The sequence below is a fragment of the Loxodonta africana genome, chromosome 17 (assembly GCF_030014295.1).
Source record: "Loxodonta africana isolate mLoxAfr1 chromosome 17, mLoxAfr1.hap2, whole genome shotgun sequence".
NCBI classification, from domain to species: Eukaryota; Metazoa; Chordata; class Mammalia; order Proboscidea; family Elephantidae; genus Loxodonta; species Loxodonta africana.
The window spans coordinates 74176603-74201161 of NC_087358.1; the positions used below are offsets into that span (position 1 = coordinate 74176603).

A 24559-nucleotide genomic window follows, 5' to 3' on the forward strand; every position below is an offset into this window, starting at 1 on the left:
TAAGCGACAACTCATGCTGATTCCTGGTTTCCCTTTCAGATCACCTCGATATGTGGGAAAGCTGATTGGGTGCTGGAAAGTATTGTGGAGCTGGTAGGAAAGATTCTGACTCACGGGTGCCCTGTGTGTTACAGAGTAGAACTATGCTCCATATAATTTTCTTGGCTGTAATCTTTACAGAAGCAGATGGCCAGGCCTTTCTTCTGCAGTGCCACTGGCTGGGTTCCAACAGCCAATGTTAGGTTAGTAGCGAACCATTCAGGGAACCCCCTCAGGGTGAGGGAAGCCAAAACAACCCTCTGATTGATACATGTGCATTTGAGAACAGCTTTTTGTAGGCAATGGTCCTAAACCAGAGACGTGCACCTAACGGGTAACACAGAGCTTCTGAACAGCAGTTACCTTTTGCAGTTCTCCCAGCTCACCCCTGACGCCACCTGGCATACAGGAACGGGCACAGCAGAGCTAGCATGGCAGGCAGGGATGGCTTTGGCCACCCTCATATCTTCCACTGATAAAATCCTGTCCTTTCTGCTCCCTGAAAGCAGCTGAGCAAAGACGGGGCCTCACAGTTCTCATGTGACCCCTGACCATGCGTCTCACTCACAGACAGAATGACCAAAGGCACGTTTTCGATGAATAAAATCAAACTTTATTCTAATATTGCATGTAAATTTTTGAAATAGGGAATGTTTTTATCCTACCAAAAAAAAAAAAAAAGCAAACCAAAAAGCAAAATTCATTACACTTTGAACATTTAAAAGGTTATTTTTTTTACAATTTTATAAATATTTTCATGTCCATATAAATGTGTTGTTCGTGGTCCTAAAAGCTTTTCAAAAAATCATAACAATTACATTATTTAAACAGTAATTACCTTAGTTAGAAAACGAGAAGCATTCCCAGCACAGAGGACGTATTTGGGATGCTGTGGATGGGGCTAGGTTAGGGAAGGTAGCTTGGAAACAATTAAAATAACAAAACAAACAACCCTGTACTTGGATCTTGGAGAATAAAACTCAGCAAACACTCAATTACATGCAAAAATGGAAACTAACCAGGCAACATGAGTGTGAAATTCACTGTTCTTCTAAGAGCAAGACCTTTTTCTTATTTACTCTTACCAAGCAAACTGCATTTCAAGGTGTCAGCAGAATTAGAGAAAAGACAGCCAACAGATGTGGATTCACATTTCCTGTTCCAGCACGTACACTGCCTGTGTGATCCTGCCAAGATACTTAGCCCTTCTGAGTCTGTTTCCTCACCTGAAAAATGGGGATGATGATATCTACCTTGCTGGTTTGTTTTGAGTATGAGAGGTAATGTATAAAAAGTACTGAAATTCACCTGGAAAATAACTGGCACTCAATAAATAAAATTATTTTTTCGTATGTTACAAGGCCTTTATCTTAGAGTTTAACCCCGGATTCCACCAGTCTACGCCTATGTGGTTCTGTCAATCATCAACCAGCTTCAGAGTCCAAGGCTGATCCATTCTCCCCCCTCTGATGTCACCCAACCACAAGGAGCTGCTGAGAACGAAAACGCAGACTTTCTCTTCGTGAAGCCTTTCCTAAGGCACGTGTGGCGTCAAAGATTAATGGGGGAGAACTGATTCACTTACTCAGGTATTACTGTTGCCTCCGAGTTGCAACTCCAGGGCACCACTGACACTATCGTCTAGCAGACTTGGTGGGGTGATACCCTCACAGAATACAACGTAGGCCATGCACCCTGGGGCCGCGCTACCCTGGGGCTGGGCCAGGAGCTCCTGCCTGCACCCTCCTCTTCCAGGGGCATCTGCTTCAAGCACCAGAAAGGCCTTCTGCAGAGACCAGAGGGGCTGCGGGCACAGCAGCTGGCCCCACAGGAAGCCTTCAGGCTCAGAGACCCTCGCTCCGCTGGTCAACACCAGCACTCTCTAGCCTCTGGGATGAAAAGCCATGACTGTGGCAAGCTCTCTGGCATGGGCGTGTGTGAGCGGACAGACCTGAGCAGGAAGTGCACAAGCCGAGTGTGTTTGGGGAAATGCCTGAAAGAGCAGCAGGGGCTGCGAGGATGTTAGTCCTGTCCCCAAAGATGACAGGGAGGGCTGGACTCCAAGAACACAGCAGGAGAGAAGAAAGAGATGGTACCAACAGAAAACAAGAGTTGCACTTGAGGTAAACTGTGATCTCAGATGTGGAATGCACGCGACATCACCGAAGAGCCTAACGTGGAGTTTTTTATGAGTTCTGCGGAAAGGCCCTCCTGAGTTTTTGGTCCTGACGAGGTGTTCCTCTTTTCACAACTAGCTGTCCAAATATTAAAGCAGAGGCCTATCAGGAGGACGATTTTCTTCTGCTCTCCTGGAGTTCAAGCCATGTTTCAAACAAGTACACGCCAAAGGCACTTGGGAGACCAGGGCCTGCTTGCCCCTGTGCCAGAAGGATCCAGGGAGGTCAGTCCTCTGCAGGCTGACACCAGCTACGTCCCTGACACCACAGGATGTGGGGAGGGGTGGCCAGGGAGGACTGGGAGGAAGCCCAAGCTGCGCTGCCCGGGTGCTGGCTGCCCATGCTGCACTGTTCTGTTAGGCTGGGAGAAGTGAATGGACAAGAGTTGCCCAGGAGCCCCGTGTCAAGGAGGGCTGCTGCTCTGGGAGGTGTGGCCCAGCCCTGCCGTGGATCTGCACCAGCCTGGAGCTTTCAGATGTACTGCTCCTCGTCCCTGTCACTCAGGAGCAGAGACCACTTGTCCCCAGCATCATCAGCTCCAGCACTGTGCCGGGACAGCCTGTCTGAGGTCAGCGAGGACAGCGACACCTGGCTGACGTAACTGACCTGGTCCCACGGCGTGGCCCATGGGGAGTCCCGTCGCCGGTCATCCATACCAATGTGCACGCTGACCTGGGACGGGGTCAGGGGCTTCATGCGGCCCTGGGCCTGTGCCTCATACTGCTCCAGGTCTGGCTTCCTATAGCTGCAAAGCAAGAATGCAAGAGCACTTGAGCCATTTGGGACACTGGCTTTTTTTTAAGCCTGGTAAACGCCACTCACCCACGACGTCTTTCAATAACATGCAATATCAAAACTGCATGGATTTTTAAAGAAAAAGGACTCCTACGGTTCAAATTAAGTTTACCTGACACAGAAAATTCCTACCCAAACACCTCGCACATAGCAGACTGTCATTAATTTTTGTTAAATGAATGCATGAATAAATAGATGAATAAACACACAGCTGTCTTTTTTTTTTTTTAAAAAGAAGAATGGTAATACACAGGTATCCCATGCCTGTAGAATATTTACATCAATGGCCCTTGAGCAGAATAACCAGAGCAGCCAGGGCAGGACGACTGTCAGGAGGTAAAGCACCTGCTCAGGGTGTTTATTACAGAGACACACACTTGGCTCTGCATGGGATGGTCACTCCAGCCTTTGTTTCAGGTGAGTGAACTCAACATCACCACAGCAAATACCTACTCTTACCCCAGGAGCGACCCCAGCAAGCCCAAATCTGCCTGGTGAGTCCAGAAGTATCTGTTCTCGGATAAATGTCTGCATGAAGGTCTCTAACGAGCATGCCCCCATCCCCCACAGACTCACCACTTCAGCTGCAGGGAGGACAGCACCACAGACACTGAGGAGGCCGCCATGGCCGCTGACCCCATCCACGGCTGCAGCACGATGCCGATGGGCATGAAGACACCTGGCAGGGGTGGACACGCCCTCACACTCAGCCCCAAGTAGGCAGCAGACCAAGCCTGCTGCAGGGAGGAGCAACCCAGCCCTCAGCTGCCCATGGGAGTGTGTGAACTGCCTCAGTGGCTCACAGGCCCCGGGCTGCAGGGGAGGCTGCCTCACAGAGCTGGGCAGTGGGAGTCGGGCAGCCATTTCGGAGTGGACTTGAGTCTCTTCAGGGTTCCCACCTGCCCTAACCTCCCTGACACCCTCCACAGGTGGCATCATGGTTTCAGGAGGGCAGCAGGGAGGTGCAGCATCTGGCAGAGTTTGGAGGGCAGAGGTGGGGTGAGCTGAGGCAGCCCTTGTCCTGAACATACTGCTGATAATCGCAGTTCCTGTATTTACAGATTATCTTACCTCAGGGGCCTCATAATACCTTGTTTAAAGAGAAACCAGAATCCAGAGGAGGCCAAACGTCCATGGCAGAGGCACAAACACCAGAGGGAATTAGCTCCTGATAAGGCTCTGGGCAGGAAACAAGCCAGCCTGACTGACTTAGGCTGAGAGGATGGAGGTAACACACTAAGCCCTGTGGCCTGAGTCACCACCAGTCACCCACAGTCAGGAGACCTGAGGTGGAAGGTCAGAGCTAAAAACCCTGGCCTCCTCAGCCGCGAGAGTATTTCCGGCAGAAGTGCTGGACTTTTCCTGCCTGGCTCTGTAAGACTCAGGGGGCGAGGGGAGATTTGTCTCCTCCCATGGTCATTCTGTGGGTCAGAGCAAACCTGGGCAGGATTCCTTCTTAAGATAAGGCTTTTGCAAGGCCATCACCGTACCTAGTATGTGGCAGGTCCCCAGTTACCGTTTATCATGATTATTCTTTAGATTCTATGGTTTAATGAATGGCTCAGAAAATATGGCCACAAGTAAACGAACAGTCAAGCATCTTGGCCAGCTTTCCAGAGAGGGTCAGAGGGGACAGTGAGGAGGGCCATGGAGGAAGGGCGGCCAAGCTGAGGCCCACAGTTGTTAGCCCTATTCCATCTTCCAGTCACAGAGACACCCCCTCTCTAACAAGGTCAGTGTGGGACTCGAGGCCATTATAAACGTTTACCACAGTCTGCATAATCTCAGACTGCTCTTTCACTTGGAGGCTGGGTTCCTCTTGGCAGTTTCTCATCTGTCTTTAGAGATGTATAAAGCAGAAGACATGACAAAAGCCAGCCAGCCAGGGAGGTGAGCTACTTAACACACTTTGCAGGAACGGTAGCAGAGAAAAGTGGACAGCTGGGGTTCCAGGTAACAAGCCAGGTGAGAGTTGCCCCTACCTGCTGCAATGGGTATCCCAACCAGGTTATAAATCAGCGCCAGGACCAGATTGATACGTATTCTCCAGACGGTCCTCTTGGAAAGGTGGATGCTAGCCACCACATCAAGTAGGTCATTCTGCAGGAGAGGAGCATGCTGGGGGTGAGTTCTGTCCCCCTGCCCCCAGCCCTCACCTCTCCCATAACCAGGACAGCAGGAAGGAAGAACAGCCATGCTCACTCTGATGAGGACGACATCAGCCGCCTCTATGGCCACGTCCGTGCCCGTCCCAATGGCAATGCCCACGTCTGCCTGGGCCAAGGCCGGCGAGTCATTGACCCCGTCTCCCACCATGGCAACTTTCTTCCCTTGGTTCTGGAGCTCCTGGACCTTGGCCACCTTGTGGGAAGGCAGCACCTCGGCAAAGACTTTGTTGATGCCGACCTAACAGGAAGGAAGCAGTGGCCAAATACACACATCGCCACACCCGACCTGGCAGACAACAGCCAACACGGGCAGAAACCCACGAGCCACCCGACTCCGATCTCCCCTCCTCCTCCAGGTCCACTGACAGATCTGCGGCAGTAGGTCAAGTTCATCCCTTGTGTCCCAGCACAGTGCCCCTGCACGGCTCCTCACTGGCCTCCTGACCCTGCTCTCTGCACTGCTGCCCAGGCCGTCTTCCCAAAGCTGACCACTGCTTGTGTTAGTACTCTGCTTAACGTCCTTCAACAGGGTTTTGGAAATGGATGGTAGTGGTGGTTGTACAACACAGAAATTAATGTCACTGAACTGTACACTGAAAAGTGATTAAATTGCCCAATTCTACGTTACATACATAAGACAAAATCCTGCAACAGGTCCCACTTCCCTTTGGATAATCTCTAACTCTTCAGCCTGCCTTTCCAGTTCCCTCTTGATCTGGTCTCTGCTCACCTCTGGCTTCAGGCCTCGTCACTCTGGCTGGCCCCACACTCAACTCTGTATCCATTCTGTTCCCTGCAACTTCTCAGCTCATTGGGCTACATTATACCTCCACACTGCTGCTCATCCTGCCTGCCCTGTCCGTGGGAAGTTCACTACCCCCCCCGCCCCTTCTACATCTGACCATCTCCTGAACTCAAGCACCCCTGCCCTCAGTGGTGCAAGTGTGGTAGCTGTGTGGCTCAGAGCAGAACAGAGCACATGGCAAGAAAAGCCACCCAACAAGGAGAAAAAGGCCAGAAGAAAACCAAACGGTAGGTGTGCTAGTGCCTTTTTTTCCCTAAATGCTTCTGTGAGCCTGAAATAGTTCATCATTTTAAAGAAGGAGGCCATTCCCGGGCCGCCTCTGCCTGTACCTGGGTGGCGATGGCTCGGGCCGTCTTCCGGTTGTCCCCCGTGATCAGAACCACATCCACACCCATGCTCTTCAGCGTGTGCACGGCCAGTGCTGCCTCCTGCTTGACTGCATCGGCAATGGTGATCATCCCACAGAGGACACCTGAGAGAGGACCACTGCCACAGGTGAACAACACAGGTGTGCTGCAGCCATTAAGGTCACAGAACATTTCAAGACTTGGAAAGCTTTTCGTACGTAATGTTTAATGCAAAAACCAAAACACCAAATTATACGACATAGTTCTGACTGCGTGTGTGTGTTTAATTACATAACTTATAGATGTAGAGGGTCAGGAAAAAGATGAAGACCCTGAACAAGATGGACTGACACAGTGGCTGCAACAATTGGGTCAGGCATAATGATTTTGAGGATGGCACAGGACCAGGCAGTGTGTTATTCTGTTGTACAGATAGGGTTGCTATGAGTCAGAACTAACTCAATGACACCTAACAACATTTACAGATGCACACAAAAGTCTGGAAGGAATACCAAAATGTTAACGAGAGAACTGTGGGTGGTTGCATCTTCTTATTTATAACTGCCTGATCTGAACAAATTTTCTGTAGGGAATATGTATTACTTTGCAGGCTCATTATAAGAGCTCAATATATATGTGCTATTAAAATATAAGAAATTTAACCAGCACTACTTAAAAAGTGAGGAATATCCAAACACCTAGAAAATCTTCCTTTTTGTCTCTTCCACAGAAAATATTTTTGTGGAATTTTTTTGAGTAAATCTTTGATGCTGAAACAGGCAGGCTTTCAGGGACTGCAGTGGGACCAGGAACAGAGGGGGTGAGGGGTAAGGTACCAATGGGCAGGAGTCCTTTAATTTGGGCAGACTCTGGTGGACCAGATGGGAAGGCAGTGGCTTACAAGGATTCAGGAGAAGGCATGCCGGTGGGAGCGGGAGAAAACAAACAAGAAAACGGGGGAAGAAGATTTATTTGCCTGGAGCATTTGAAATATAGCTCATTATATCTATTAGCAGAAAATAATGTTAACAAAGGAAAGGTTCTAATCTCTCTGTGATATAAAGCCTGAGATACAACCTGTGTACTAAGACACATGGAGGGAGCCCTGAGAGCCTCTGTGGAGGATCAATCTTCGCAAATCAAGCAGCTGAGAGCTGCGAGGAATCTCAGTCTTTAAGGGCAGCCTCTGGTTAAACCTTTGGGAACTGAGTCCCTGGTTTGCCTGCAGGGTTTCAGTGCACAGTAAAGCGGCCTCTCAGGGTGCACCAAGCAGTGATGCATGAGAAGGATGACTCTGTACTGCCACCTGGGCAGAAGCCAAGGACAATGGAGACGCCAGTGACAATTCCAAGAGCAATGCCGGAGCAGAGCTGCTCTGGAAGTAAAGATACAGTGAGAAAGGGCTTCAGGACTGAGAATAAAGGCAGAAGATGGTAAGACCATCCTTTGGAAGAGACAGCAAAAATTAACAAAGGAAGGCCTGAGCAGATGCATACCATCAATAGCCACCAAGACAGCCGTCTGTCCTTTCATCTCGTGGTCTGTCATCATGTCACTGATGTCGCTGGAGATGGTTAAGCCATTGCGCCTCATCCACTCGCGGTTTCCAATCAGCACCGAGAAGGTCTCGGGGGCTGTGTCTGCTCAAAAGAGATTGTGGTTATTCCCAAAGAGTCCTGTTTCACTGTGAAGAACTAAAAACCACAGAATCTTCTCAGTGAACAGAAATTTATTTTTTAATTTTATTGTGCTTTAGGTGAAAGTTTACAGAGCAAATTAGTTTCTCATTCAAAAATTTACACACAAATTGCTTTGTGACATTGGCTTCAATCCCTGCAAGGTGTCAGCACTCTCCCCCTTTCCACCCCATGTTCCCCATGTCCATTCATCCAGATTTCCTGTCCCTTCCTGCCTTCTCATCTTTGCTTTTGGGCAGGTGTTGCCCATTTGGTCTCGTATACTTGACTGAACCAAGAAGCACGTTCCTCACGTATATAATTGTGTTTTACAGGCCTGTCTAATCTTTGGCTGAAAGGTGAACTTCAGGAGTTGCTTCAGTTCTGAGATAGAAAGGTGATCAAAGGCATAGTCTTGGGGATTCATCTAGTCTTTGTCAGACCAGTAAGTTTGGTCTTTTTTTTTGTGTGTGAATTTGAATTTTGTTCTGTTTTTCTCTTGCTCTGTCCAGGACCCTTTGTTGTGATCCCTGTCAGAGTGGTCCATGGTAGTACCCATACACCATCTAGTTCATCTGGGTTCAGGCTGGTAGAGGCTGTGGTTCATATGGTCCATTAGTCTTTTGGACAAGTATTTTCATTGTGTCTTTGCTTTTCTTCATTCTCTTTTGCTCCGGATGGGATAGGACCAATAGATGTATCTTAGATGTCTGCTCACAAGCTTTTAAGAGCCCAGAGGCTACTCGCCAAAGCAGGATGTAGAACATTTTCTTTATGAACTATGTTATGCCAATTGAGCTAGATGTCCCCCAGGACCAGGGTCTCCAGCTCTCAGCCCCAGTAACTCGGTCCCTCAAGATGTTTGGATATGTCTAGGAAGTTTCTATGACTTTGCCTTGGTCAAGTTGTGCTATATTCCCCTATATTGTGTGTCTTTCCCTTCACCAAACTTAACACTTGTCTGCTATCTATTTAGTGATTTCCATTTCCCACCCCTCCCCCTCCCTAACAACCATCAAAGATTTTTTTCTGTGTTTAAACTTTTTCTTGAGTTTTTATAATACCCCATTGTCTTCAAGTCCATTCCAACTCATAGGGACCCTATAGGACAGTGTAGAACTGCGTCATAGGGGTTCCCAAAGAGCAGCCGGTGGATTCCAAATACCGACCTTTTTGTTAGTAGCCACTTAACTACTGAGCCACCAGGGTGCCGTTTTTTTTTTAATAATAGTGGTCTCATACAATATTTGTCCTTTTGTCATCTCACTTAGCATAATACCCTCCAGACTCATCCATGTTGTGAGATATTTCGAATATTCATCATTGTTCTTTATCGTTGCATGGTATTCCACTATATGTATGTATTGTAGTCTGTTTATCCATTCATCTGTTGATGGGCATTTAGGTCATTTCTATCTTTTTGCTATTGAGAATGCTGCTGCAATGACCATGGGTGTGCATATGTCTATTCATGTGATGGCTTTTATTTCTCTAGGATATATTCTTAAGGAGTGGGATTGCTGGATCATAAGGTATTTCTAGTTCTAGCTTTTTATATATTTTTTTATTATTTATTGTGCTTTATGTGAAAGTTTACAAATCAAGTCAGTCTCTCAAAAACTTATGCACATCTTGCTAAGCACTCCTAGCTCCTCTGACCCCTAATGACACAGCACACTCCTCCTCTCCACTCAGTATTCCGTGTGTCCGTTCAACCAGCTCCTGTCCCCGTTCCTTCTCATCTCACCTCCAGACAGGAGCTGCCCACATAGTCTCATGTGTCTACTCGAGTCAAGCAGCACACTCCTCACCACTATCATTTCTGTCTTATAGTCCAGTCCAATCCCTGTCAAAAGGGTTAGCTTCAGGACTGGTTCCTGTCTTGGGCTAACAGAGGGTCCAGGGACATGGTCTCCGGGGTCCCTCTAGTCTCAGTTAGACCATTAAGTCTGGTCTTTTTATGAGAATTTGAGGTCTGCATCCCGCTGTTCTCCTGCTCCATCAGGGATTCTCTGTTGTGTTCCCTATCAGGGCAGTCATCAGTGGTAGCCAGGCACCATCTAGTTCGTCTGGTCTCAGACTGGTGGAGTCTCTGGTTTATGCGGCCCTTTCTGTCTCTTGGGCTCATATTTTCCTTCTGTGTTTGGTGTTCTTCATTCTCCTTTGCTCCAGGTGGGTTGAGACCAGTTGATGCATCCTAGATGGCTGCTCGCTAGCATTTAAGACCCCCGACACCACTCACCAAAGTGGGATGAAGAAAGTTTTCTTAATATATTCTGTTATGCCACTTGACCTAGACATCCCCTGAAACCATGGCCCCAGACTCCCAGCGCCTTCAAAGCGTTTGGTTTATTCAGGAAACTTATCTGCTTTTGGTTTAGTACAGTTGTGCTGACCTCTCCTGTATTGTGTGTTGTCCTGCCCTTCACCTAAAATAGTTCTTGTCTACTATCTAATTTAGTGAATACCCCTCTCCCACCCTCATAACCATCAAAGAATATTTTCTTCTGTGTTTAAACGTTTTCTTGAGTTCTTACACTAGTGGTCTCATACAGTATTTGTCCTTTTGCAATTGAGCATAATACCTTCCAGATGCCTCCATATGATATTTCATGGATTCATCATTGTTCTTCATCTCGGTGTAGTATTCCATTATGTGAATATAAGACAATTTATTTATCCATTCATCCCTTGATGGGCACCTTGGTTGCTTCCATCTTTTTGCTATTGTAAACCATGCTGCAATGAACATGGGTGTGCATATATCTATTTGTGTGAGGGCTCTTATTTCTCTAGGATATATTCCAAGGAGTGGGACTGCTAGATTGTATGGTAGTTCTCTAACCTTTTAAGGAAGCACCAAATCAATTTTGAAAGTGGTTCTACCATTTTACATTCCCACCAGCAGTGTACAAGTGTTCCAATCTCTCCACAACCTCTTCAACATTTACTATTTTGTGTTTTTTGGATTAATGCCAGCCTTTTGGGGGTGAGATGGTACCTCAACGTAGTTTTGATTTGCATTTCTCTTACTGCTAATGATTGTCACGTATCTATTAGCTGCCTGAATGTCTTCTTTGGTGAAGTGCCTACTCATATCCTTGGTCCATTTTTTAATTCTTATTTGTCTTTTTGTTGTTGAGTTTTTGCAACATCCTGTAGATTTTAAAGAACAGATGCTGACTGGATTTGTCATAGCCCAGAAACTTTTTCTCAGTCCGTAGGAAATTTTTTAACTCCTTTGATGAAGTCTTTGGATGAGCATAAATGTTTGATTTTTAGGAGCTCCCAGTTATCTAGTCTCTCTTCTGGTGTTTGTGCATTGTTAGCAATGTTTTATATACTGTTTATGCCATGTATTAGGGCTCCTGACAGTCTCCCTATTTTTCCTGCCATCATCTTTATTGTTTTAGGTTTTCAGTTTTATATTTAGGTCTTTGATCCATTTTGAGTTAGTTTTGTGCATGGGTCTTGTTTCATTCTTTTGCAGATGGTTTTCCAGTTACGGCAGCACCATTTGTTAAAGAGACTGTCTTTTCCCCATTTAACAGACTTGGGGACTTTGTCAAATATCAGCTGCTCATACGCGGATGGATTTATGTCTAGATTCTCAATTCTGTTCCATTGGTCTATGTATCTGTTGTTGTACCAATACCAGGCTGTTTTGACTACTGTGGTGGTATATAATAGGTTTTAAAATCAGGTAGTGCAAAGCCTCTCACGTTGTTCTTCTTTTTCAGTAATGCTTTACTTATCCAGGGCCTCTTCCCCTTCCATATGAAGCTGGTGCTCTGTTTCTCCATCTCGTTAAAAACGTCATTGGAATTTGCATCAGAATTACATTCTATCTATAGACTGCTTTGGGTAGAATAGACATTTTTACCATCTTGAATCTTCCTATCCATGAGCAAGGTATGTTTTTCCACTTACATAGGTCTCTTTTGGTTTCTTGCAGCAGTGTTTTGTAGTCTTCTTTGTATAGGTCTTTTACATCTCTGGTAAGATTTACTCCTAAGTACTTTATCTTCTTGGGGGCTACTGTAAACAGTATTGATTTGGTGATTTCGTCTTCGATGTTCTCTTTGTTGGTGAAGAGAAATCCAACTGATTTTTGTGTGTTTATCTTGTATCCTGATGCTCTGCTGAACTCTTCTATTAGTCTCAGTAGTTTTCTTGAGGATTCTTCAGGGTTTTCTGTGTATAAGATTGGGTCATCTGCAAACAGACATACTTTTACTTTTTCCTTACCAGTCTGGATGCTCTTTATATCTTTATCTAGCCTAATTGCTCTGGCTAGGACCTCCAGCACAGTGTTCAATAAGAGTGGTAATAAAGGGCACCTTTGTCTGGTTCCCATTCTCAACGAGAATGCTTTCAGGCTCTCTCCATTAAGGATGATATTGGCAGTTGGCTTTGTATAAATGCCCTTTATTATGCTGAGGAACTTCCCTTCTATTCCTATTTTGCTGAGAGTTTTTATCATGAATGGGTGTTGAACTTTGTCAAATGCCTTTTCTGCATCAATTTGATATACGATCATGTGGTCTTGTCTTTTGTTTTATTTATATGATGGATTACTTGTTTCTCTAACATAGAACCATCCCTGAATACCTGGTATGAATTCCACTTGGTCATGGTGAATTATTTTTTTGATATATTGTTGAATTCTATTGGCTAGAATTTTGTTGCGGAGTTTTGTGTCTTAAGTTCATGAGGGGTATTGGTCTGTACTTTTCTCTTTTTATGAGGTCTTTACCTGGTTTTGGTATCAGGGATATGCTGACTTCATTGAATGAGACTGGCAGTATTCCATCCTTTTCTATGCTCTGAAATACCTTTAGTAGTGGTGCTGTTAACTCTTCTCTGAAGTTTGGTAGAATTCTCCAGTGAAGCCATCAGGGCCAGGACTTTTTTTGTTGCTGTTGGGAGTTTTTTAATTACCCTTTCAATTTCTTCTTACGTTACAGGTTTATTTAGCTGTTCTACCTCTGTTTGTGTTAGTTTAGGTAGGTAGTGTGTTTCTATAAATTTGTTCATTTCTTCTAGGTTTTCAAATTTATTACAGTATAATTTTTCACAGTAATCTGATATGATTCTTTTAATTTCATTTGGGCATCTCATTTCTCATTTGGGTTATCTGCTTCCCCTCCTGTTTGTCTTTTGTCACTCTGGCCAATGGTTTATCGATTTTGTTAATCTTCAAAGAACCAGCTTTTGGTCTTGTTAACTCCTTCGATTGTTTTCCTGTTCTCTATTTCATTTAATTCTGCTCTCTACTTGTTCAAGTTGTAGGGATAATTCTTTGATTTGGGCCCTTTCTTCTCTTTGGATATGTGCATTTATTGCTATAAACTGACCTGAGGACTGCTTTAGCTGCGTCCCAAAGATTCTGATAGGAAGTGTTTTCATTCTCATTGGATTCTATGAATTTCTTTATTCCATCCTTAATTTCTTCTATAACCCAGTAGTTTTTGAGCAAGGTGTCGTTCAGTTCTCAAGTGTTTGATTTATTTTCTCTGCTTTTTCTGTTACTGATTTCTACTTTTATGGCTTTACGGTCAGAGAAGACGCTTTGCAATATTTCAATGTTTTGGGTTCTGTTAAGGCTTGCTTTATGGCCTAATATGTGGTCTAATCTGTATATGTCTATGAGGTCAAGTTGGTTGATTGTGGCATTCAGATCTTCTGCGTCCTTACTGACTTTATTTCTGGATGTTCTGTCATTCACCAGAAGTGGTGTGTTGAAGTCTCCTATTATTATTGCGGAGCTGTCTATCTCACTTTTCAATGCCGTTAGACTTTGTTTTACGTATCTTGAAGCCCTGTTGCTGGGTGGGTAAATATTTAATATAGTTATATCCTCCGGGCATGCTGGCCCTTTAATCATTATACAGTGTCCTTCCTTATCCTTTGTGATAGATTTTACTTTAAAGTCTGCTTTGTCAGAATTTAATATTGTTACTCCTGCTCTTTTTTGATTGTTGTTTGCTTGATATTTTTTTTCCATCCTTTGTGTTTTAGTTTCTTTGCGTCTGTATGTCTAAGGTGTGTCTCTTATAGGCAGCATATAGACTGATCATGTTTTTTTTATGCATTCTGCCACTCTCTTTTTTTGGGTGCATTCAGTCCATTTACATTCAGCGTAATTATGGGTAGGTATGAGTTCAGTCCTGTCATTTGGTATCTTTTTTTGTGTACTGTTGACAGTTTCTTTTTTCCATTTAATTTTCTGTGATAAGTAGTTTTTCTTTATATATTGACTTTTCCTTTTTTTCATTGTTGTTGATTTTGTTTTTGCTGGGTGTTTATGTTTTCCTCAAATTTTATTTTGATGTGTAGGATTGTTAGTCTCCTTTGTGGTTACCTTAATGTTCACCCCTATTTTTCCAAGTTTAAACCAAATATTTATCTCTTTATATCGCCTTGACTTCCTCTCCATATGAAAGATCTATGACTACATTTTTTTTTGTCCTCTTTACTGATTTAATGTTGTCATCTTTTACATAATGACATTGCTATTTCCTTGTTTTCGGTGTTTTTTCATCTTTATTTTTGTGATTTCCCCATCTGGCTTGATATTTGGTTGCTCTGTCCTGTGTTCTAGTCTTGAGTTGTTATCTGATGTTACTGATTTTCTAACCAGAGGACTGCCTTTAGTATTTCTTGTAGTTTTGGTTTGGTTTTTGCAAATTTCCTAAACTTCTGTTTATCTGGAAATGTCCCAATTTCACCTTCATATTTGAGAGACAGTTTTGCTGGATATAAGATTCTTGGCTGGCAATTTTTTTCCTTCAATGCTTTATATACATCATCACATTGCCTTCTTGCCTGCATGATTTCTGCTGAGTAGTCCAAGCTTATTCTTACTGACTCTTCTTTATAGGTGACTTTTCATTTACCCCCAGCCACTCTTAAAATTCTTTATCTTTGGTTTTGGCAAGTTTGATTATGGCTTGGTGACTTTCTCCTGGGATCTACCTTGTGTGGTGTTCGATGAGCATCTTGGATAGAAATCTTCTCATCTTTCACAGTATCAGAGAAGTTTTCTGCCAACAAGTCTTCAAGAATTTTCTCTGTATTTTCTGTTCTCCCTTCCTGTTCTGGTACTACAATCACTCATAGGTTATTTCTCTTGATGGAGTCCCACATGATTCTTAGGGTTTCTTCATTTTTTAAAAAATTCTTTTATCTGATTTTTCTTCGAATATACTGGTGCTGGTGCCAAGTGTTTTATCTTCAATCTCACTAATTCTTACTTCCATTTCCTCAATTCTGCTCCTCTGACTTTCTATTGAGTTGTCTAACTCTAAAATTTTATTGTTAATCTTCTGAATTTCTGATTGCTGTGTCTCTATGGATTCTTGCAGCCTATTAAATTTGTCACTATACTCTTGAATAACCTTCTTAATTTCCTCGAATGCTGTGTCTCTGTGTTCCTTGGCTTGTTCTGCGTTTTGCCTGATTTCCTTCCTGATCTCTTGAGGACTTCTGTATATTATTTTTTTGTATTCTACCTCTGGTAATTCCAGGAAAATATCTCCATCTGGAAGATTCCTTGATTCTTTGTTTTGGGAGCTTGTTGAAGTGATCATAGTCTGCTTCTTCATGTAATTTGATATTGGCTGTTGTCTCCAAGCCATCTATAAGTTATTGTATTAATTTCTTTTATGTTTGCTTACTGCATCGTAGTTTTATTGCTTTGTTTTGATATACCCATATGGGCTGCTTGAGTGAGCTAGCTTGATTATGGGCACCTCTGAAGCTCTAACGTCCTGTCACCAGATGGCTAGAGCTGTTACCAGGTATACCAGCCTAGAAGTCCACTCACTTTTCTTGTATGGATTCAGCTCAGGTGTCCAGGTAGTCAGTCACCAAGTATGTGGTGCAGGTTCTCACCTACAGTCTTAGAGGAGCAGGGGTGATTAGTGTAGGCACAGGCAGCAGGGGGTCACACTCTCAGCAAATCAGGGGGCTGACAACTGTCCCACCCGTCTGTGAGGAAAGCGCATCCGTGTTCTCCAGAGCGCACAGGTAGGTGGGCTCTGCAGCCAGACTATGGCCACCGAATGCTTTTGGCTCTAAGGACTGGGGGGCACCACTTATCTATGGACCCCTGTCACGGGTGGCTAGATGTTGTGGGTGAAGCCATCAGTCTTCAGGACCCAGATGTGGGTAGGTGAGGACCCTGCTCAATAAGCAGAGCGGTGTCAAATGTCGAAATCCTGACTCTCCATCGCATAGCTGCAACAGTTAAAGTCAGACCTCAGGCACATACACTGTTGCACTGTGCCAACACAGGCCCATGCAGTAGTGAAAGGCAAAGTCCGTGGTCTGCTTGTGCCCGGACAGGAGCTTCTTCTGTCCTGAGTTCCCAGTTCAAGGGAGCCAGCAGATTATTTTTTCCCCTTTTGTTAATCTGTTCCTTCTTCAAGGCCGGGAGAATGTCAGGGCATGCAGCAGGACCTTTCTCAGATCCAGGGAAATTGACCGCCACTGAAGTCAGCTTGCGGGGTCTGAGGCAGAGGGAGGGGGGATCAGATAAATGGGAGGGAGTTCTTTCAAATGGGGTGCTTTTTGATCCACGTGGTAAATTAGACACACTTATCTTTTGCTGAGAGGGCTGTTCTTTGCTGATCCTGGAAGCATGAGTAGACTCTGTGTGGCTTACTTTCTCTTGCAGTGGAAAATGCGTCTCAACTGCTACCGCCAGTCCCGCCGCCATCAGACCAGAGGATTGCGCCTGCACTGCTCACTCGTTCTCCCTGGGGAACCACACCCCAAACGCTACCACTGGCACTGCCACAGTTGAGCCAGGGGATCAGAGCTGAGGGGTGCTGTTTCCCGTCAAGCCAGGTCCAGCAACTCCTCACTACTTCTGAACCGTCTCTCCCTTCTCCTGCCACTGCATCTGATTTCTTAACTTTGCCTTCAATGTTCAGGGCTCCTAGCTTGTCATATCGTTTCACTTACTTTTTCGGGTCTTTGTTGTAAGAGGGACCACCAGAAGTGTCTACTCTGCCATCTTGGCCCCACCTCTATTTCTAGCTTTTTAAGGAGGCACGTTATCATTTTCCATGGTGGCTGTAACATTTTCCATTCCCACCAGCACTGCATGAGTTCCAGTCTCCCCACAACCTCTCCAACATTTATTTTCTGTTTTTTTGTTGTCAGAACCAGTAATGTTGGGACGAGATGCTATCTCATTGCAATTCTGATTCACATTTCTCTAATGGCTAATGATGGCGAGCATTTCCCCGTGTATAAGTTAGCTGCCTCAATGTCTTCTTTGCTGAAGTGTTTGTTCACATCCTTTGTAAATTTTTTAATTGGATTGTCTTTTTGTTGTTGAGGTGTTGAAGTATTAGTCATAGCCAATTTTTTTTTCCCAGTCTGTAGGTTCTCTTTTGATGAAGTCTTTTGGTTTGCATAAGTGTTTAATTTTTTAGGAGTTCCCAGTTACCTAGTTTATCTTCTGGTGTTTTTGTGCACTGTTAGTTTCGGTTTGTATGTTATTTATGTCATGTATTAGGGTCCCTTGTGTTGTTCCTATTATTCTTTCCGTGACTGTTTTAGGTTTTATATTTAGGTCTTTGATCCATTTTGAGTTAGTTTTTGTGTATGGTGTAAGATATGAGTCCTGTTTCTTTCTTTTCTTTTAACTGATGGACATCCAGTTTTGCCAGCACCATTTCTTAAAAAGACTGTCTTTTCCTCCCTTAATGGACTTTGGTCCTTTGTCAAAGATCAGCTGTTGATAGGTGGATAGATTTACATGTGGGTTCTCGATTCTGTTCCACTGGTTTGTGTCTGTAGCTGTACCAGTACCAGACTGTTTTGACTTCCGTGGCTGTAGGGTAGGTTCTGAGATCAGGTAGTGTGAGCCTCCCACTTTGTTCTTTTTCTTCAACAATGCCTTGCTTATCTGGGGCCTCTTTCCTTTCCATATAAAGTCGGTGATTAGTTTTTCCACGTCATTTAAGAATGTTGTTGGTATTTTGGGTTGGTATTTGGATCGAGATTGTGTTATATCTGTAGATTACTTTGGGTTGGACTGACCTTTTCACAATGTTGAGTTTTCTTATCCATAAGTATGGTATGTTTTTCCATTTATGTAGGTCTTCTTTGGTTTCTTGCAGTGGTGTTTTGTAATTTTTTTAATATAGGTCTTTTATGTCCTTGGCTGGATTCATTCCTAAGTATTTTATCTTTTTAGAGGTTATTATAAATGGTATAGTTTTTCTGATTTCCTTTTCGAAGTTCTCCTGGTTTGGCGTATAGGAATCTAGCTGATTTTTGAATGTTGATTGTATCCTGCTACTTTGTTGACTCTATTAATTCCAGCAGTTTTCTTGTGGAATTTTTGGAGTTCTCTGTGTATAGTATCATATCATCTGTGAATACTGAGTTTTACTTCTTCCTTTCCAATTTGGATGCCCTTTATTTCTTTTTATTGCCTTACCGTTCTAGGTGAGACTTTCAGCACAATGTTAAATAGGAATTGTGATAAAGGGCATCTTTATCTCTTCCTAAGGAGGAGTGCTTTCAGCCTCTCTCTGTTGAGAATGATGTTGCCTGCTGGTTTTGTATACAGATGCCTTTATTATGTTGAAAAATTTCCCTTTGATTCCTATTTTATTGAGAGTTTTTTTCAGGAATGGTCGTTGGACTTTATCAAATGCCTTTTCTGCACTGATTGAGATGATCGTGTGATTCTTTTCTCTTGTTCTGCTTATGTGGTGGATTAAACTGATCGATTTTCTAATGTTGAACCATCCTCGCATACCTGATATAAATCCACTTGGTCATGGTGTATTATTTTTTGATATGATGCTGAATTCTACTGGCTAGAATTTTGAGAATTTTTGAATCTATATTCATGAGAAATATTGATCTGTAATTTTTTTTTTGTGGTGTCTTTGCCTGGCTTTGGTATCAGGGTTATGCTGACTTCATAAAATGAATTTGGGAGTATTCCTTCCTTTTCTATGCTCTGAAATAGTCTGAGTAGTACTGGTGTGAGCTCTTCTCGGAATGTTTGGCAGAATTCTCCAGTGAAGCCACCCAGGCCAGGGCTTTTTTTGTTGTTGGTGGGAGTTTATTACCTCTTCAGTCTCTTCTCTTCTTGGGTCTCTTCAGATTTTCTATCTCAGTTTGTGTTAGGTTAGGTAGGTAGTGTGTTTCTAGAAACTTGCCCATTTCCTCTAGGTTCTCAAATTTTTGGGGACTGCACTTTTTCATCGTATTCTGTTATGACCCTTTTAATCTCAGTTGGGTCTATTGTAATGTCCCCCATCTCATTTCTTATTTGGGTTATTTGCTTCCTCACCTGTTTCCCTTTTGTTAGTCTGGCCAATGGTTTGTTGATTCTATGTTTTTCTGGTCTCTATTTCATTTATTTTTGCTCTAATCTTTGCTATTTTCTTTTTCTGGTGCCTGTGAGCTTCTTTCGCTGCTCTTTCTAATGTTTGAGTCATGCAACTAATGTCTTGATTTTAGCCCATTCTTTTTCGACGTGTGTGTTTATTGCTATAAATTGACCTCTGAGCGTGGCTTTTGCTGTGTCTCAAAGGTTCTGGTATTATGTTTTCATTCTCATTTGATTCTAGAAATTTGAATTCCTCTTTGATTTCTTCTATTACCCAGTTGTTTTTAAGCAAGGTGTTATTCAGTTTCCACGTATTTAATTTTTTTTTGTTCCCTTGTTTTTGTTATCGATTTCTACTTTTATGGCATTGTAGTCAGACAGAATGCTCTGCATTATTTTGATGTTTTGGATTTCACTGAAGGTTGCTTTGTGGCCTAAAACGTGGTTAATTCTGGAGAATGTTCCATGTGCGTTGGAAAAGAATGTATATTTTGCTGCTGTTGGGCACAGTGTTCTGTATATGTCTATGAGAACAAGTTGGATGACACTGGCCTTTATACCCTCTGTATCTTTGTTGAAGTTTCTTTCTAGACGTTCTGTCCTTTACTGAGAGTGGTGTGTTAAGGTCTCCTACTATTATTACAGAACTATTTCTCTTTTTAGTGCCGTTAGTTTATTTTATATATTCTGGAGCTCCTGGGTGAGGCAGTGAGTGGCATGTCAGCCCTGAGCACACCTGCTCCTCTGGGAGGGAGTCATGGCATGCGTGCTGAATGGCTCTGTCGTTTGGCACACCTCCACCTGTACCCAACCCTGGCCTAGCTACTGGAAGATCTGGCAGCAGAGACTACCTTTCTCAGCGGGCGTGCTGCCGACTCCATTCAGGTGATGAGCCTGTGTGCTTGGGCTCAGGATGCTGTCCACACTGCTGACTTTACAGCCGATTCCACAGCCTGGGACAGCCTGGAAGTCTGTGCAGTACCCCAAGGTTTCCGTTCCAAGTTCCTGTGAAAGGAGGCAGAGAGAGAGGAAGCAGAAAAAAGAAAGGAAGCAGAAAACAGAGAGGCAGGCAGGACAGAGATGAGGGGATGATGGCAGGTAAGAAAGAAGCACAAGCCAGGAATTAAGAGATCAGAGAGGGGAGAAAAGTAGACCAGAAAGGAAAGGTTAAAAGATTGACTATTACCTCAGAAGTTATCTTTTTCTTATCTGATACAGACAATACAGTTACTAAATTCAACGAGATTAGACAGCCTAAGCTCTCCCTCAGTGGATGGCTCATGATAATTGGACAGGGCATATACTAACAGGAGAAAGGTAATTCACATCAAAGACCTTAAGTTAAAGCGTGTGCAGATGCTAAAGAGAGCAAAGGCCGTATTTTTATGTTGCAAATAATTTCATAAAAGTGATGGATGAGAGTGGTAACAAAGCTATCTTGAGGCTCTCCAGAGATAAGGGCCCATTTGTTAGACCCTTTCAGGAGGGCAGGCATGGCAGGGGATAAAGGGAGGGGCTGCTTTTATTTGATGAGCAAAACAGCAAATGCAAGGATGACTGAGGAGGAGCCTGATTCTTCCGGAAATGTCAGAGGTGAATGTGAACTGGCCATCTGTCCAGCTCCACAGAGAAGACAAGACCCTACTTGAGGTTTCGGCAGAGCTCCTGTCCAGGAAGAGCTGGCAACATCCTCTTCAAGGCGTCTATGTCATCCTTCTAAAGTTATGGGTGAAAGCATCTACTTGGGCAATTTAAACATTTTCAGGGCAGTGGGCTGGCACATTCTGCTCCCTGCATACTAGATTTGAAACAAAGAACACACAATAGGCCCCTCCATCTGGGGGTAGGAAGGGGTGTGGGGCTTCTCCACTCACCTGTGCCAAGGCCCTAGTTGGTGTTTAGCATACCTGAATGGATTTCTCCCTTCTTCACGTAATACTCCCATTGCATTTTTGTGTCGCTTTGGCTAAACTCTCATAAAGGGCTGGATTCACATGCTGTAAGCTCCCAGAGTGCAGAGTTCACATTGTCCTCATTTTTGTTACCCAGAGCACAGCACCAAGCACAGGTGCTCAATAAGGCTTGATAAAAAGCCTATTACATTGACTGCTTTTCTGACGTCAGGAAAATACAAGGGCCCTAGTGTGAGCTGCATCTGCAACTGCTCCAGAGGTGCCTATCAGTGGTTTTCCAGACCACGGCTCCTCCAAGGCCACTGACTCAGGTGCTGCTGGCAGCCAGGAGAAAGGGTATGTGCCGAGGAAGGGGAGCAGTGGAGAACAAGGCCAGGGTCACAGTGGGGATGGAGCAGTGCTGTGGGCTACCTACCTCTTTACAGTACTTGGTGACCGCCACGCCCAAGGGGTGCTCGCTGCTGGCCTCTGCAGTCCCCACCACAGCAAGCACCTTCCTGAGAGGCAGCGCAGCCATGTCCACAAGCAGGAGGACCCTCATGACCTTGGGGACCCCGTGGGTAATGGTGCCCGTTTTGTCAAACATGACAGTCTTTATCTGCCAAAAACAAGCACATCCTGGTGACCACAAACAGAGACAGGAGGGACCTCGAGGCCACATCATCCTGAAACAGAACCTGCCTCCAGCAGATAATATTTCTAATTTCTCTCTGTAACCAATCCTAGTGTTCAATGGTGGTGTTTCCCTAGGTGCCCAGCAAAACATCCCAGCCTGTGACTGCCCCTTGGCTGGGCAGATATCTGAAGCTCTGGTGGTGCAGTGGTTAAGCATTTGGCTGCTTACTAAAAGCCAGCAGTTCAGCTCTATCAGCTGCTCCACAGAAACCCTCTGGGGAAGTTCTACTCTGTCCTATAGGGTCACTATGAGTCTGAATCCACTCGATGGCAATGAGTTTGGTTTTTAGAGTTTGGCAGCACAGGCTCCCCAGGTCCTTTCCATGAGCAAGTCCCACTGCCAGAACATTCTGCTATCCTCTGCCTGGCTAATCTCGCTCAACTGTCAGGTCTCAGCATAGCCTTTGTTCCCTTCCCTGACTGCCTGCACCAGTCCCTCACCCCCAGTCGCACACACCCGAGTCTAGGAGAGGCCCCATAGCATCTTGCACCCTCTCACAGTACTCAGCCTTTGTTTACCTCTTCGATATCTGTCCTTCCCACTCATTTGTAAGCTCTCTCTCTGAAAGCTCTTTGATAGCAGGGAACTATGACTATCTCCAGAGCCTAGCACAGGACCCCCACGCAGTAAATGCTCAAACAGAGTCAACCACTGGAAAAGCAGGTCAGAGGCTGGTATTTTGGGCAAAAGGAAGCTTCTGCATGTGTGTTGCTGCGCACTCTTGCCCTCCCCAAGGTCACAGACCCCACCACTGATCATGGGGTGCAGAGCTGGCCCTTTCTCCTAGAGCCCATGACCTGGTGTGAGTCCTGGCTCTGCTCCTGACTACCTGCAGGCCTCGGGCAAGCCACCTAACCTCTTTCTGCTACAGCTCCCTCATCTGAAAAATGGGAGTAATAAGCACTTACCTCAAAGAGTTGTTAAAGAGATTAAATCATTAGTATTTATGAAGTATTTAATTATGTGACTATTAGCTGTTGCTATTCCCAGTCAGTTCTGGCTTCCTGTTCTACTTACTTAACACTGTTACCCTCAGGTCTCTCTCAGGACTTTTTCTTAATATGATATAGTAAACAGATACTATCATTAGGACTCTCTAATTAAAAACAAAATCACATAGTTTACAGCTACAAAACCATCCCGAACAGGCTGGGGGTGCAGCGCGGGGCCAACCTTGTGCGCCATCTCCAGAGGCTTGCCTCCCTTAATGAGGATGCCGTTCTGCGCGGCGACCCCGGTGCCCACCATGACTGCTGTGGGCGTGGCCAGGCCCAGGGAGCAGGGGCAGGCGATGCACAGCACTGTGATGGACGTCTGGAAGGCAAAGCGGAGGATCACCTCGGCCCGGGAGATGTGCTTGCTGGGGATCTGACACAGGGAAGAGACAAGGAGCCAGGCGAAGTGTTAGAGGAGGCGTCTCACAGAACTCTAAACACGCGCTGACATTACAGCGAGGGAAGGGGACCTCAGAGAGCACGACCAGCTGGGACTGAGGAAGCAGGACCATGCTCGTCTCTGCTTTGGAGCTGTCACATAGTCTACTTTACCGTCCCGCATCCCAGTTTTCCAACTTGACCCTATAGGCTTCCCTCAAAAAGAGGCTGAGTGAGAGCAGACAGCCCCACATAGATCCCTGACAGGAAAGGGCAGAGGCCCTGGGGTCAGATCACGTGGTCTGTATCCTGATTCTGACACTAACTTAAACTTGCTGTGTCTCAGTTTCCTCACAGCAAAAGGGAGGCAATAACACTCCTCTCACAGGTTGTTGTAAGGATTAAATTAGCTACTATGTATGAAGTGCCTAGTGCGGCACATAGCAAGTGAGTGGTTTCCAAGATACAGTAACCATGGCATTATCCTACGGTTCTCATTATTATTATTATGGCAGCTTTAAAACCGAAGGGTCTCCAAGGAATCTATCTTAAGGTAATAATCATACAAGTGGGAAAAGTGGCAAAAAACTGAAAACAGCATGTAGGGGATTAACTGATTAACCTGTGGGTGTGCTGCACAACCACTGAAATGATGACGGGTATTTACACTTGTCCTGGAAAGATGCCAGTCACATTGTTGTAATAAAACAAGCGAGTACAAAATGGCATGTATTCTGAATTTACTCGCACAAAATTTTTAGTCTGTATCTGTAGATGGCCTTCAAACAATACTGGGAATATGTTATCTAAAATGTGAAAAATGGTTACTTCTAGGGATGGGATTTGCAGTCTTTATTTTCTTTCCCTTATTTTTCATTACTGTTTTGTTTGTAAACCCCAAACTAACACACCATGGGTCTCTTTTCCAGGTGCTGGGTGGCACATATGGGTATTATTATTTGCATTCTGAGGTCCTGAGTCAAGATCTTGGTTTATTTTTCAAAATGGCTGGTGTCTATGGAGTATAATCAAGATACTATATTCACTTAATTATAATAAAAGGCACATCTTCTAAATCAAGGACATGGACCACAATCTCCCTAGATTCTGCCTGTACTTATTCTTTAATTTTGAAAGGTGGGATTTTAAAATAAGGTATGTAAAACATCATTCCTCATTGAAACAGTTGTAATTAGACAGATGAACACGTGTGGTTTTAGATATA

The 24559-nt window shown here is 44.4% G+C and overlaps 1 protein-coding gene across 3 annotated transcripts in view; it reads right to left on the minus strand.

The window, feature by feature from the left end:
* Positions 1 to 656: 656 nt before the first annotated feature.
* ATP7B (ATPase copper transporting beta) overlaps positions 657 to 24559 on the minus strand; it is a 134288-nt gene continuing 110385 nt past the window's right edge. For all 3 annotated transcript variants that reach the window (XM_064270184.1, XM_064270182.1, XM_064270183.1), the window contains exons 14-22: positions 23135 to 23329; positions 21701 to 21883; positions 20224 to 20377; positions 7828 to 7971; positions 6314 to 6456; positions 5214 to 5417; positions 4994 to 5111; positions 3588 to 3690; positions 657 to 2961 (exon numbers count right to left, since the gene is read on the minus strand). In XM_064270184.1, coding sequence (XP_064126254.1) covers positions 2688 to 2961; positions 3588 to 3690; positions 4994 to 5111; positions 5214 to 5417; positions 6314 to 6456; positions 7828 to 7971; positions 20224 to 20377; positions 21701 to 21883; positions 23135 to 23329 — 1518 coding nt within the window. In that variant the 3' untranslated portion in view covers positions 657 to 2687. The remainder of the gene's footprint in view (positions 2962 to 3587; positions 3691 to 4993; positions 5112 to 5213; positions 5418 to 6313; positions 6457 to 7827; positions 7972 to 20223; positions 20378 to 21700; positions 21884 to 23134; positions 23330 to 24559) is intronic.